Source organism: Lissotriton vulgaris, chromosome 2_1 (assembly GCF_964263255.1).
Source record: "Lissotriton vulgaris chromosome 2_1, aLisVul1.2, whole genome shotgun sequence".
In the NCBI taxonomy this organism is placed as follows: domain Eukaryota; kingdom Metazoa; phylum Chordata; class Amphibia; order Caudata; family Salamandridae; genus Lissotriton; species Lissotriton vulgaris.
The window spans coordinates 853,342,255-853,357,392 of NC_141687.1; the positions used below are offsets into that span (position 1 = coordinate 853,342,255).

At 50.7% G+C, this 15,138-nt stretch overlaps 1 protein-coding gene across 2 annotated transcripts in view; it reads left to right on the plus strand.

The window, feature by feature from the left end:
- The window catches only part of LRRFIP1 (LRR binding FLII interacting protein 1), a 470,251-nt gene extending 467,586 nt beyond the window's left edge, over positions 1 to 2,665 (plus strand). For both annotated transcript variants that reach the window (XM_086956332.1, XM_086956334.1), the window contains one exon: positions 1,684 to 2,665. In XM_086956332.1, coding sequence (XP_086812458.1) covers positions 1,684 to 1,794 — 111 coding nt within the window. In that variant the 3' untranslated portion in view covers positions 1,795 to 2,665. The remainder of the gene's footprint in view (positions 1 to 1,683) is intronic.
- The last annotated feature ends 12,473 nt before the right edge of the window (positions 2,666 to 15,138 follow it).

The following is a 15,138-nucleotide window of genomic DNA, read 5'->3' on the forward strand; positions in this document are numbered from 1 at the left end:
CACATTAACACACCAGGACAGGTAAAGGGGACATGTAGATGCTAAATAGAGTGGGACTCAAAGAAGATCCCAGGAGCATCACTGGAACAGCAGCTAACGAGGATTAGGTAAGAGATACTGCCTGCATTCTGTCTGATTAAAAAATGATTCCAGCCAAAAGGGCCTTTTGACAGATCCCAGTCTTAAAAACATGTACAACTAAGACTGCGTGAGAGATTGATGCAAAAGCAGTGGTTAAATCCAAGAGAACCATGGCCGCCCAGCTGCCCTGGTTCCAGTATCCTTTGCAGATTATCCATGGCAGTTACTACAGTGGTTTCCAAACTACAATTAGTGGAATAAGCAACTCCGACTCCAATGCATCCAGAAGAAAATTGGTTTCCAGATTGCTCTCGAGCTGTCTAATGATAGCCTTCTCCAAGGGTTTTTCTGGGAAAGGTAGTAAGAAGATCGGACAGTAGTTCGATATAACTGCCAGATATGCAGAATGCTTATTCGAAAGAACTCTTTCAAATCTATTGGACTAATGCGGAGAGAATGGCACTCTAAATTCTTATAAGCCATTTAACTTCCAAGCCCAAAAAAACACACCAGGTCCTGTAATTATATTAAAAATATTATTTACTTGTTTACAACTTAATCAAATAAAACAGAAGCGAAGTATTAGCAGAGCAATGACTTAGGTCCATGCTGAGTCCAACAAATTTGACAAAATCAGCTTCCTTATTCAAAAGGTTTTTTTAGATTTGCTATCACGTGGAGCCGTTTTGGCTACTTTCTTGTGGTTACGCAAGTACAATTTATATAGTGGGAAAAGTTCTGTCTACTCTGCTGACCCACAAGAAAATTGCCATGTGATCACTTTCTAAAAAAAAGCTCTCACTGGCTGAGAGGTTTTTATCTATTCTATCAGAAGTTTGCCCGGTCGTGAATCCCAGGTTGAGCCATATTGCCTGACTGTGGGAAGTTTGTGTCTTCAGAGCAGATCCATCAGAGTTGGTGACACTGCTTTGTGTTTTTTGTTAAAGGTTAATGTCCTCTTGTACAGAGGTGAGTGTTTTGGGTTAAACTGATGTTTTGGGAAATCTGGAGACTTTGAAGCAGAGAACCAGGACTGTGACATGGCTTGATGTCTGAGGTAGACCGAAATCTGATCCAAAATGGAGGCAACACAGTAGGGCTGACTGCCAAGTGTGTATGCAAGACAGGGGTCTCCAGAGCGAGAGTACTGCAAAGAGCTGGTTGACCTGGCATGATGTTTATAGAAGACAAGTGTTTTGTTATCCCAAATATTGTTTTATCTCTTCATATTCCTTTTATATGTGGTTCTTTTTCTGTTTAAACACATTTTTCTCTTTGTACATCTTCCCTTCATCTGTACTTATATATTTGTATTTCCATTACCCATTTTCTATTTACTCCTGCTTTTTCTTCCTAGCTTCAATATTTTTTCAGTTCACATTTTTTCATCTCAATCCTCTTTTCTACCGTTTCGTTTTTATTTATTCTTCTTTTATCCATTTTATTTTATTTTCACATAATTATTCTTTTTCCTTTATATTTTTCATTTGCACTTTTGACTCTTTCAATGCTTCCTTTAATTTCTCCGTTTCTTCCCAAAACTTGTTATTGACTTTGCTTTTACTGTGTTTCCTGTTCACCCTCTTTGTATAAAATTTCTAGCTCCGCACATACTTGGATAAAATAGAAGAACTGGAAGTCAGCAACAGCCACTTATCCAAGCGCCTGGAGAAGATGAAAGCCAACCGCAGTGCTTTGCTGTCTCAGCAGTAATCAAGGAAAGAATTAGACCACAAATATATTGACAATATCCGACAGAAGCAGAACATATGATGTTTTTCTATCTGTGATGGTTTTGAATGACTCATCATATCAAGCCTACTGAGAAATCCAACAAAGCCAGTATTGTTGTGTTACTCAGAAGCATGCTACTGAGCAAATGTGAGGGAACCTGGAATCAGCAGCTCTGCTGCTGCAATGTGTGCGTGGGAAAAGCTGATTTCCTCAAGAGCCTTCAATGTACCCAGACAGTCAAACCTCAGTCAATGTGTACCATCCACCAAGCACAACGTGGGCAGTGAACCCTAGGGTGCACATGGCTGCAGCTGAATGTCTCGCCAAAATACACCATCTGTAAAAAGATATTGACTTGGTGTTCTCTAGCTTTAATCCTCATTTTTGTTTTTATTTGACTTACTGAAAATTGGAAGAGTGAAAATGACGCAACCTCCCAATACTTGAAGACTGACTTGTATGCGGTAGGCGCTTTGTGGCTCAAAAACATTGTGGAACACAAGCCATTGCAATAGACCACCGTCTGAGACAAAGCTTTGGATGAAAATTCACTGGAATACAATGGTCCTAGATGTAAAAGTGACCTTATGGGACAATGAAGGTCTGTGACCGATAAAGGCAGGTGGAAGAGAATTTTTCATGTTAGTATTTTTGAAGAGGTGGAATGTTTCCACAGTTTCGATCATAAATATTTTATTTCAGGGCAAATAGCAAATTGCTTCATGGAACTGCTAAAAAGGAAATGCAGATGTTTACTTGTATTATTTAATCTTTATATTTTAAAATGAAATGGCTTCCTTGTTTTTTAAGGAGTTTGTGTTAAAATAAATTCATGCCACATAGAAAAGAAGAGGAAGAAATGTCACTTCTTTAGCTTTTATCCTTTGAAATATTTGATTACAGGATCATTTGTGGAGTGGTAGGTTATTAGGAGGTAATGAGTTGTCACATCCTACATTAAGATGTGTATATCATACAAACCTATTTAAGAAGCAGCAAAGCATTTTACACAGTACAACAATGTATCCAGATTATTGGGCATATATGGCAATAGCACGAGGAAGATAAAGGGATTGTTAAAGGGAAGCATCTTTGTGTCTGTCTTTTGACTAAAGAAGTTGAATTTCTTAACAGTGATGGATAAGGCGCTCCTTAGAGAGGTGGTGATTCTTTTTTTGTTGTGATTTACAGAAGTGCAGAAACCACCCAAGTAAGATATATTGGGCTGCTCTTCCGAATCCATAGTTCATGGTTTAAGAATGTTTGGTCTTTTCTCCATCAGATTATTCATGTAACAAAAGAAACCTGGAAGACTGCCAAAGTGCTACCTCAGACCTTTAGAGATTGATAGTTGCTGTTTCACAGCTGCATTGCCAATTACACCTTCTAAGGTAGTTTGTCTTTTAGCCAGGTAGAGGAGAATTGGTTGCTAGGGTCTTACATGTGGTATAGTTGTCGGGGGAAAGAAAAAATCAGTAGTCCTTTGAGATCAGCAATGGCATGAGGACTCTACTCAGAAATAAGTGTTGACTGCGAGTGGTGCATTTCTACTTTTGAAGTGGGTGAGAACTAAGGTGTAGCCAGTACTTCTGAAGTTTGATATATAGTTTTAGTTTATCAAATCTTTAAGTGCTACCTGGCTATTGTGTTGTTTCATGACAAAATGGATTTTAACAAAGGTCCCCGTTGATAATCAATCAATCATAACATTTGTCTAGCGCACTACTCACCCGGAAGGGTCTCAAGGCGCTTGGGGGAAGGGGTCCGCTATTGCTCGAACAGCCAGGTCTTGAGTTGTCTCCTGAAGGCGAGATGGTCCTGGGTCAGCCGAAGGTGGATGGGGAGGGAGTTCCATGACTTGGCCACCAGGTAGGAGAAGGATCTTCCTCCGGCGTTGGCTCTTCGGATGCGTAGTACGGCGGCGAGGGCGAGGCTTGTAGAAAGTAGCTGACGGGTGGGCGTGTAGAAGGAAAGGCGGTCGTTGAGGTACTTGGGGCCCAGGTCGTGGAGAGACTTGTGTGCGTGTGTGAGGAGCCTGAATGTGATTCTCTTGCTGACGGGGAGCCAGTGCAGGTCCCTCAGGTGGCCGGAGATGTGGTTGCGTCGGGGGATGTCCAGGATGAGTCGGGCGGAGGCGTTCTGGATGCGTTGGAGTCTTTTCTGTAGCTTGGCTGTGGTTCCGGCGTAGATGGTGTTTCCTCAGTCCAGTCGGCTGGTGACGAGTGCCTGGGTGACTGTCTTCCTGGTTTCGGTCGGGATCCATCGGAAGATCTTGCAGAGCATGCGTAGGGTGTTGAAGCATGATGAGGAGACGGCATTGACTTGTCTGGTCTTCGAGAGGGAGGTGTCCAGGATGAAACCCAGGTTGCGTGCATGGTCTGTTGGCGTGGGAGTGGTGCCCAGGGCGGGGGGCCACCAGGAGTTGTCCCAGGCAGAGGGCGATGGTCCCAGGATGAGGACTTCCGTCTTGTCTGAGTTCAGTTTCAGGAGGCTGTTCTTCATCCACCCTGCGACGTCTTTCATCCCTTCGTGTAGGCTGGTTCTGGCGGTGGCGGGGTCTCTGGTGAGGGAGAGGATCAGTTGGGTGTCGTCGGCGTAGGAGATGATGTTGAGGTTGTGCTGGCGTGCGATGGCTGCAAGAGGTCTCATGTAGACGTTAAAGAGGGTGGGGCTGAGTGATGATCCTTGCGGTACGCCGCAGATGACTTTGGTGGCCTCGGATCGAAACGGGGGGAGGCGGACTCTGTGTTCTTCCGGTGAGGAACGAGATGATCCAATCCAGTGCCTTCTCTTGGACTCTTGGATACCGATGTTGCTGAGGCGTTGAACTAGGGTGCGGTGGCAAACAGTGTTGAATGCTGCAGAGAGGTCCAGGAGGATGAGGGCCGCTGTTTCCCCGTTGTCGAGCAGGGTTCTGATGTCGTCGGTGGCTGCGATGAGGGCGGTCTCGGTGCTGTGGTTGGCTCGGAAGCCGGACTGCGAGGTGTCGAGGGAACCATTAGTCTCGAGGAAGGCGGCTAGCTGTCTGTTGACGGTCTTCTCGATGACTTTGGCCGGAAAAGGGAGGAGCGAGATGCGGCGGACGTTCTTGAGGTCGGTAGGGTCCGCTGTTGGTTTCTTCAGTAGGGCGCTGAGCTCGGAATGCTTCCAGCTCTACGGGAAGGTGGCGGTGTTGAAGGAGGTGTTGATGATGTTCTGGAGTTGGTGTGCGATGGTGGAGTCGGCCTTGTTGAAGACGTGGTGGGGGCAGGGGTCGGTTGGAGATCCGGAGTAGATGGTGTTCATCGTGCGGGCTGTATCTTCGGTGGTCACCGTGGTCCAGGTGCGGAGGGTGGCGGTGGGGGGCGTTGGTTCGACGGTTGAGTGCGTGGATGGTGCGCCGAAGCTGTTGTGGTTGTCGGCGATCTTGCGGTGGAAGAACGAGGCGAGAGAGTCGCAGAGATCTTGTGAAGGAGTGATGTCATTGGTGCTGGGGTTGGAAAACTCCTTGACGGTGCTGAAGAGTTCTTTGCTGTTGTGGGCGTTGTTGTCCAGTCGTTCCTTCAGTTATTTCCTCTTGGTGGCGTGGATAAGGTGGTGGTGCTTGCGGGTGGCGTGTTTGAGGGCTGTCATGTTGTCTGTGGTTTGGTCGAGGAGCCAGGCTTTCTCGAGGGTGCGGCAGTTCTTCTTGGAGTCCTTGAGTTCGTCGGTGAACCAGGAGGCTTTCTTGCTTCTGGGTCTGCTGGGAGGGTTCTTCAGTGGCGCGAGGTCATCGGCGCAGGCGGTCAGCCACTGCGTGAAGTTGCGGGCTGCTTCGTTGGGGTCCGTTGTGCTGGCGGGTGGGTTCTGGCTGAGGGAGGTGTTGAGCTGCTCGGCGGTGATCTTGCTCCAGCTCCTGTGAGGAGTCTGTTGTGGGTGGAGGTGGGTTGTGGTTCTTCTGAAGCTGAAGTGGACGCAGCTGTGGTCGGTCCAGTGAAGTTCGGTGGAGTGGCTGAAGGTGATGTGCTTGCTGGATGAGAAGACAGGATCAAGTGTGTGGCCGGCGTAGTGGGTGGGGGTGTTGACCAGTTGCTTGAGTCCGAGGTTGGCGAGGTTGTCCAGCAGGGCGGTGGTTTTGCGGTCCTTGTTGTTCTCCAGGTGGAAGTTGAGGTCCCCTAGGAGGATGTAGTCAGCGGAGGGGAGGGCGTGCGGGCTGATGAAGTCCGTGAAGTCTTCGCTGAATTGTGTGCGTGGTCCCGGGGGTCTGTAGACGAGGGTGCCTCTGAGGGTCGTCTTAGGGTCGGTGTGTATCTGGAAGTGGAGGTGCTCGGCGGCGGGGAAGGTGTCGTTGGAGTCGGTCGTGATGCGGATGGTGTTGTGTACGATGGCAATGCCTCCTCCAGTCTGGTTGACGCGGTCCCTCCGGGTGATCCTGTATCCGTCCGGGATGGCGATGGCGATGTCGGGTGCGGAGGAGGCGTTCATCCAAGTTTCTGTGAGGAAGGCGACGTCTGAAGAAGTTGTGTGGAGCAGGTTCCAGAGTTCGATGGCGTGTCTGTGGATGGAGCGGGTGTTGAGCAGGATGCACTTGAGGTGGCTGTTGTTGGTGTTCGGCTTGGTAGGTGCGGTGCAGTTCCGGAGGCAGGTGAACTTGCAGGCTTGACAGGTGAAGTGTCCGTGGGTGCGTCTCGGGGTGGCTCGGTGGCAGGCTCTAGGTCGGTCGGGTTTGAGTGCGATGAGGGTGGCGGCGTCGTAGGCCCGTCGTGTGGGCTGGCATCGTCGGGGGCCAGGGGTCCTGGCGCTGGGCGTGGTCCAGGCGCAGACGGGCTTGCCTTTGGCGCGCCTTCGGCGCACAATCGGCGCGCCCGCAGCGCGTGACCGCTGCGCGTACGCGTGTACTCCGCCATAAATGGCAAAGGGGGAGGGAGTAGCAGCTGGGAGGCGGGAGCGGGGCGGCGAATGGGAAGGGATACAGAAAGGAAAAGGGCAGGGCCGCAGGGGAGCAGCGGCGGGGAGAGGGCGGGAGACGCGGCAGGGGCTGGGCACCACAAGGGGGCGGAAGTACGCTGGGAAAAGAGGCAATTGACGAGAGAAAAACGGGGAAAAAATACAGATAACGCTACAGAGGCAAACGGTTATAGAATCAGCAGAGGCAAGTACAAACGCTGGGGGACAGAGGCAGTTTGACAAGAGAAAACGGGGCGAAATACAATAACGCTACAGAGGCAGACACAGTTATTGACTCAACAGAGGCAAGTACAAACGCTCAAGGACCAGGAGCACAGCTGCGGGCAGCGGCAGCACTCGGCGGGACCGGGGGCAGCCTGGGCTCACTCACGGGGAGTGTGCGCGGAGCGTGGGGTGACCGGCCCAGAGGGATAATGAAGTAGAGAGATTTAGCATATTTGAAGAGCTCGGGTGTGAAGCTAACCACATTCTTGTTGGTGAGCCAGTCTTAAATTTGAGCTTGTGTGCTGCTGTGGCGATGATAATAAATAGGATTGAGCTTGAGGTAGATGTTCTACATATGTGTTTGTATGAGGGTGAGGCTGATAAGGCGGGCTGTCCCTGCCTAAGAAGACTGTTGAATGTAAATGGTCATCAATGGACTATAGATACACTTTGTTTCTATTGTAAGCAGGGTGGACTTTGAAGAGCTCTTTGAAGAGATTGAGCATATCGGGTGAGGGAAATAAATTTTGGGGTACATCTGCTTATATTTAGCACTACCCATCTGGATATACTGACAACATCTGAAGATGTACGGCACTGGACAACAGAGTACAATGCAATTAAATTTCATTTGGGTTCTGAGAATATTCATGCAGTCAATATGATCAGCAGTTGTGGAAAGCTCCAGTGATCTAGCAAAACTAGCAGATGAGGTTATTATTGTCAGTGTTCTGAAGGACATCATTTTTGACTTAGAATTGTATTGGAACTTATATTTACCATACCCCTTGTGAGGACTAAATCACTTTGAAGTGCTATGATTAAAATTGGGTTGCTGGGTGTTCTTTGAAGTGCACGGTCAAAAGGGTGTTGGTTTGATAATATTTCTCAGCTCTAAATGTGATTTACGGGGAGGGGTGTATTTAACCCTTGAAGTACGATCTAGGAATTCATCCAAGATAAAGTTAAAGTTTCCCCCTAAGATGATGGGTGCTGCCATATCAGAAAGGCTGGCTTTTCATTTCAAAAGAGCCCCTGGGGCACCTTGATTAGGCCCGTAATAAACTGCACACACCAATGGAGAGCTCCCTATTGATAACGAAGCCACCAACCACCTCCCAGATTGATCTGACTCAAACTTCTCTACTTTAATCCCTGCATTACTTCTAATTACTATTGTGATCGCCCTTTTGTTCAGAACAGAGAAGATCTGCGAACCATCTGAGCTTGCCAAACCCTAACTTGCACTCCTGTGCCTCTAGGTGGGTTTCTTCAAGGATGCAAATGTGGGCCTTGGAGTTATTCAAAAACTCACACACTCTAGACCTCTTTCTCCGATCTCTTAACCCATTCAAATTCCAGCTAATTATCTTGATTTTGTTGGAAATGCTATTCATATTGGGGCTCCCTTATATGAACTAAAGTCTGCTCCCACCCGCCATTATAGTTCTCTTTTCTCCACAGTTGTATGAGGACTGATTTTTCCCATTTTTACTCCTACCACCCGTGCCTCCCTACCACCCCCCTGAGATGAGTGATTTAACGTCCCTGTTCTCAGCTCCCTCTGGAATCTTCAGAAATTTTAGGTTGTTTCTTCTAGCATGAATCTCTAACCTCTCAATGTCCATTTGAAGTGACTTATTCTGGGCCTTCAACCCCGCTATATCTTTTGCATGTACTTGAGCTACTTCTGAGACCGTCACAACTTCCACTTTCAGAACCACAGTCCGCTTACAAATATCGTCCAGTTTATTTTCCAGGTTTGCACACTTCTTGTGTATTCCCTTCTGGTTTGCCTCGGAGATTTCAAATTTGGAAAGTAAGTCCCCTCTAAGGGACTGTAAAAGTGACTCTAGCTGTAAATGTCCACTACTCAAATCTTCAGGTCTCACCTCTGAAGCACCTTGATTAATTCTTTCCCCCACTTCTATATCGGTAGAGGATATTGAACATAGGGCTGACGGAGGACAAACTACTGTGCAGGTCTTAATATTAGCCCAAGAAGTAGGATCTGGGTCTTTATCTGGATACTGGGTTGGGGTCGGGGTGACCGGTTCGGGTAAGATTGGGAGGTTAAATACTTCTAACACAGGGGAGACCATCTCTCCAAGATCCAGGTCACAGGTTACGGGAGAATACCGATTTTCATTCGAGATATGAGGGGTAATCTCTGTGAGGGAAGATGGAGTGGGAGCCTTCTCCCCCTTAGAGATGGTCACTTGCTCCATTATCTTAAAATAAGATTTTAGCGAGGGAGTGGGTTTTAGGGAGGGGGCAAGATCTTTCAAGGTCTTACGGTTTTTGGACTCCCCTAGCTTCGTATTTTTTTCCTTTCTTTCTTTAATCTTTTTCAGAAGAGTCAGTGGGACAACCGCATCCACCCCCCATGCCTCTCCCCTGTAGAACCAATAAATTTTTTTTTTGCTGCTCCAACTGGGAGCAAAGCTGGTACCTGTTCTTGACAGGTAGCACTCTCTCCCTTCTCCCGTCTTCTGTAACTGGAGTCTTTTCCCTGGTTCTGGAGCACGTAACTGGGCACTGTTTTAAGATGGTGTCTATACTCCCAGAGCCTAAGTTAGAAGGATCTCTTTCCATGAGCAGGACCTGAAAAGTCCCTAGTTCGCTCCGTGATGACACACCAATAAAGTTCTGGAGATTCTGGAAATATTGCTGCACGCGGCCCTTCCCTACCCTCACTGACCGTATCAGAGCAGCTCCTCGCCCCTCAGGGGCACCGAAATCAATTCTTGCAGCCGCCGACCTGATTCTTCTCCATAATCTCGGCCGAAGTTCTCCACAGCCTCCGCCCGTCTTGAACACCACTGGCTCCGCTTCCACTACCATCTCAGCTCCCATACAGATCTCACCTCCTGGGTCCTATGGCCCGACTCTCGCCGACTCACGAACGGAACATGAAAAGGCAGAGAAAACAGAAAGACAAAAAGAAATCAAACTGGTATCCTCAATAGCGGACACAGGATCTCCCTCCGTTCTCACCGCAAGGAGTGGATCAGTTATCGAGAAAAAGGGTCAGCCTATCCGGGGTATATTCCTGGTCGGATACGGAGTTCCTGTGGCCAGCGTCAGCCCGCCGCCATGTTCCTCTCAACTCTTCAACATGTTAGGTGAGATTCATAAGGTTAGGATGGCATAATAAGAGCATAGTTCACCTAATCACTGCACATTAGAAAAGTTACAGCTGCACCCGAGGACTCAGATGGCCAAAGAAATTGTGAGTGTGCTGTTGATTGCATAGCAGATATTATTGAAGAAAATGAGCGCTCAATTCACTTATTATGGCAGACGAGGGTCAGAGGAGCCTCATGAATGGGATATCTCTCAGCTAGTTAATGAAAGAGGATGATGGATTGTGTCGTTGTGGGATTACGTAGAATGTGGCCGACCAGAGACTAGATTTTAAAGCATATATGGGCATAAAAAGAAATCCTGTAGATGAAATCTACTTAGTTTTACAGTCCCTAGAGAGGTGACATGTATAGCTGACAGGTGCAGAGTTTTTGGCACTCGATCCTTTACAGGGTTTGTTTAGCTCAACCAGGGGAGATGCTACAGGGAGGCTACTTTAACCTTCCATCCTTCAACTGGATTAGTGGTTTGGATACCCTTGAAAGATGGATTAAAAATACAGAAAAGGAAGTATTGAACCGTGCGAAAGGGGCTGGCAGATGCAACACATGCAGAAGGTGCAGGCTCATGGAAGAGCAGTCCTGAAGAAAGCATTAGACCTCAACTACAACGGAGACAAGATGCCACATAGTTCATGGAGGAAGGCAGTTGATCATGAGGGGAAGTGAATCAAAGACGTGTGCTGGGAGAAATAGACATGTCAGCTGTTTTAGTAACCTGGAAACGGAAAGGAAAAAAACAATTTAGCAACAATGTCATCCAAAAGGTAGTCAGAAGGGGCAGCCAAACATTTTGTGTGCACACAGTGTTCTGGGAAAATAAAAAAATAAAAATTGAATTTCATTTGAGTTCTGAGAATATTCATGCGGTCAATATGATCAGCAGTTGTGGAAAGCTCCAGTGATCTAGCAAAACTAGCAGATAAGGTTATTATTGTCCGTGTTCTGAAAGACATCATTTTTGACTTGGAATTGTATTGGCGCTTATATTTACCATACCCCTTGTGAGAACTAAATCACTTTGAAGTGCTATGATTAGAATTGGGTTCCACCTATATTAGATATGCCTTTTTTCTCACTTTCACTGGCAATTACCATTACACTACACATACTTCCCAATAGACAGAAAATAAGAATGGGCGGTTTCACATGTCAAACTGCTTATCCTGCTGATCAGGTTTTAGTGCATGAGATTTACTATGGGTTGGTTTAACGTGCAATGTCATCAGTTGCTGTTTCAGTTATGTGTTGAGGTGTTTGTTGACCAAATCTGTGATTTATTTGATGAAAGCTGGTCTGTGGCCAAAGCACTGTAGTTCAATCAATCAATCAGTGACACTTATAAAGCGCGCTACATACCCGTAGGGTCTCAAGGCGCTGGGGGGGGGGGGGGGCGCTACTGCTCGAACAGCCAGGTCTTCAGCTTCTTCCTGAAGGAGAGGTGGTCTTGGGTCAGGCGCAGGTCGGACGGGAGGGAGTTCCAGGTCTTGGCGGCCAGGTAGGAGAAGGACCTTCCTCCTGTAGTCGCTCTTCGGATGCGGGGGACGGCGGCGAGGGCGTGGTTGGCTGATCGGAGGTGGCGTTTGGGAGCGTAGAAGTTGACACGGCTGTTGAGGTAGCTCGGGCCTTGGTCGTGTAGGGCTTTGTGTGCGTGGGTGAGGAGGCGGAAGGTGATTCTCTTGTTGACGGGGAGCCAGTGAAGGTCTCTTAGATGTCCGGAGATGTGGCTGGATCGTGGGATGTCGAGGATGAGTCTGGCTGAGGCGTTTTGGATCCGCTGGAGTCTCTTCTGGAGCTTGACGGTGGTCCCGGCGTAGAGGGCGTTGCCGTAGTCCAGTCGGCTGGTGACGAGGGCCTGGGTGACGGTCTTCCTGGTCTCTGTGGGGATCCACCAGAAGATCTTCCGTAGCATGCGTAGGATGTTGAAGCACGCCGAGGAGACGCTGTTGACTTGCCTGGTCATGGAGAGGGAGGAGTCCAGGATGAAGCCCAGGTTTCGTGCATGGTCTGTCGGTTTGGGTGCGGTGCCCAGGGCGGGAGGCCACCAGGAGTCGTCCCAGGCGGAGGGTGCGGAGCCCAGGATGAGGACCTCCGTCTTGTCCGAGTTCAGTTTCAGGCGGCTGGTCGTCATCCACTCGGCTACCTCTTTCATCCCTTCGTGCAGGTTGGCTCTGGCGGCGGCGGGGTCGTTGGTCAGGGAGAGGATCAGCTGGGTGTCGTCGGCGTAGGAGATTATGCTGAGGTGGTGTTTGCGTACGATGGCCGCGAGGGGGCTCATGTAGACGTTGAAGAGGGTGGGGCTCAGGGATGATCCTTGGGGGACGCCGCAGATGACTTCGGAGGCCTCTGACTTGTACGGTGGTAGGCGGACTCTCTGTGTTCTTCCGTCGAGGAAGGAGATGATCCATTCCAGCGCCTTGTCCTGGATTCCGATGTTGCTGAGGCGCCGTACTAGAGTGCGGTGGCAGACCGTGTCGAATGCCGCGGAGAGGTCTAGGAGGATGAGGGTCGCTGTTTCTCCATTGTCCATCAGGGCTCGGATGTCATCGGTGGCGGCGATGAGGGCGGTCTCGGTGCTGTGTTTGGCTCGGAATCCGGACTGTGAGGGGTCGAGGGATCTGTTCGTCTCGAGGAAGGCGGCCATCTGCTTGTTGACGGTCTTCTCGATGACTTTGGCTGGAAACGGGAGAAGCGAGATGGGGCGGTAATTCTTGAGGTCGGTGGGGTCCGCTGTTGGTTTCTTGAGAAGAGCGCTGAGCTCGGCGTGTTTCCAGCTTTCAGGGAAGATGGCGGTGTCGAAGGAGGTGTTGATGATGTCTCGCAGGTGGGGTGCGATGACAGCGTCGGCCTTGTTGAAGACGTGGTGAGGGCAGGGGTCGGTCGGTTATCCGGAGTGGATGGAGTTCATCGTGCGGATGGTGTCTTCGGTGCTGATCGGGGTCCAGGCGTGGAGGGTGGTGGTGGGGGGGGGTGGCTGGTCGGTCGTGGTGTGCGTTGGTTGGTTGTTGAAGCTGCTGTGTATGTCCGTGATCTTGTTGTGGAAGTATGAGGCGAGGGAGTTGCAGAGGTCTTGCGATGGGGTGATGTCGTTGTTTCCTGCGCTGGGGTTGGAAAGCTCTTTCACGATGTTGAAGAGTTCTTTGCAGTTGTGTGCGTTGTTGTCCAACCGGTCCTTGAATGCTGTTTTCTTGGCGGCGCGGATCAGCTGGTGGTGTTTCCGGGTGGCAAGTTTGTAGGAGGTCCTGTTGTCCGGTGTCGGTTCCCTTTTCCAGACTTTCTCGAGGGCTCGGCAGTTCTTCTTGGAGCTCTTGAGTTCGTCGGTGAACCATGGGGCCTTCTTGCTGCCGGGTCTGCTAGGCGGGGTCCTCAGCGGGGCGAGTTCGCCCGCGCAGTTGCTGATCCACTTCGTGAGGTTGTCGGCGGCCTGGCTGGGGTTCGCTGAGCTGGCAGGAGGGTGTTGGCTCAGGGAGGTGGCGAGCTGGTCTGCTGTGATCTTGTTCCAGCTTCTGCGGGCGGTCTGTTGCTGGTGTTGGTGGGTCGTCGTTCTCTTGAAGGTGAAGTGGACGCAGCTGTGGTCCGTCCATTGAAGCTCTGTGGCGTGGCTGAAGTCGATGTCTGTGCTGGATGAGAAGACGGCGTCGAGTGTGTGTCCGGCGAGGTGGGTGGGGGTGGACACCAGTTGCTTGAGTCGCAGGTTGGCGAGGTTGTCGAGCAGGGTGCTGGTGTTGTGGTCGTTGTTGTTCTCCAGATGGAAGTTGAGGTCTCCCAGGAGGATGTAGTCAGCGGAGGGGAGGGCATGCGGGCTGACGAAGTCGGCGATGTCCTCGCTGAATTGCGTGCGTGGTCCAGGGGGTCGGTAGATCAGGGTGCCTCTGAGGGTGGTGTTCGGGTTGGTGTGGATCTGGAAATGCAGGTGTTCGGCGCTGGTCAGGGTGTTGTCGGTGCTGGTCGTGAGACGGATGGTGTTCCTGTGGATGATGGCGATGCCTCCTCCCATCTGGTTGGCGTTTCGGTCCCTCCGGACGATCTTGTAGCCCTCTGGGATAGCGATGGCGATGTCGGGAGCTGAAGAGGCGTTCATCCAGGTCTCCGTGAGGAAGGCAACGTCAGGGGCTGTGGCGTCTAGGAGGTTCCAGAGTTCGATGGCGTGTCTGTGGACGGAGCGGATGTTGAGCAGGATGCACTTGAGGTGGGTGCTGCTGGAGTTCGACTTGGCGGGTGCTGGTGCGGGGCTGGTCCGGTTGCAGGAGAACTTGCAGGCGTGGCAGCTGAAAGGTCCGTGGGTGCGTCTTGGAGTGGCTTGGTGGCATTCTGGGAGTCGGCCGGTGTTGAGCGCGATGAGGGTGGTGGCTGAGTACGTCAGGCGGGAAGGTCGGGGTCTTCGTGGGCCAGGGGTCCTGGCACTGGGCGCGGTCCAGGCGCGGACGGGCGTAGACGGGCTTACCTTTGGCGCGCCTTCGGCGCACAAACGGCGCGCCCGCTGCGCGTTCGCACGGTCGCCATTTAAGGCGAAGTGCGCGGGTGGGCGGAGCAGCTGGGAGGCGGGAGCGGGGAGGGTTACAGAAGGCAAAAAGGGGCGGGGACAAGCGGCGGTGGCGGGAAGGGAGGGCGGGGGGCGTCGAGGTAGGCGGACAACAAGGAAGGAGGGCAACACGGAAGAAAAATTACGATACAGTACAAACAGGCAAAAATGAACGTCAAAAACAGGGAAAAAACAAGTTTATCCCAGACAAGCACAAATAACCGTCAAAACATGAAAAACCACTCGCAGCGGCGGCAGCCGGCAAACGAGGCAGCAGCAAGGCAGAGGGCGGCAGGGGGCACACGCAGCAGCTGGTGGCCGTGCGGCGCGGGGGTGTCCCACAAGTGGGTCACACTCACCTGCGTCGCACGGTCGCCATTTAAGGCCAAGTGCGCGGGTGGGCGGAGCAGCTGGGAGGCGGGAGCGGGGAGGGTTACAGAAGGCAAAAAGGGGCGGGGACAAGTGGCGGTGGCGGGAAGGGAGGGCGGGGGGCGTCGAGGTAGGCGGACAACAAGGAAGGAGGGC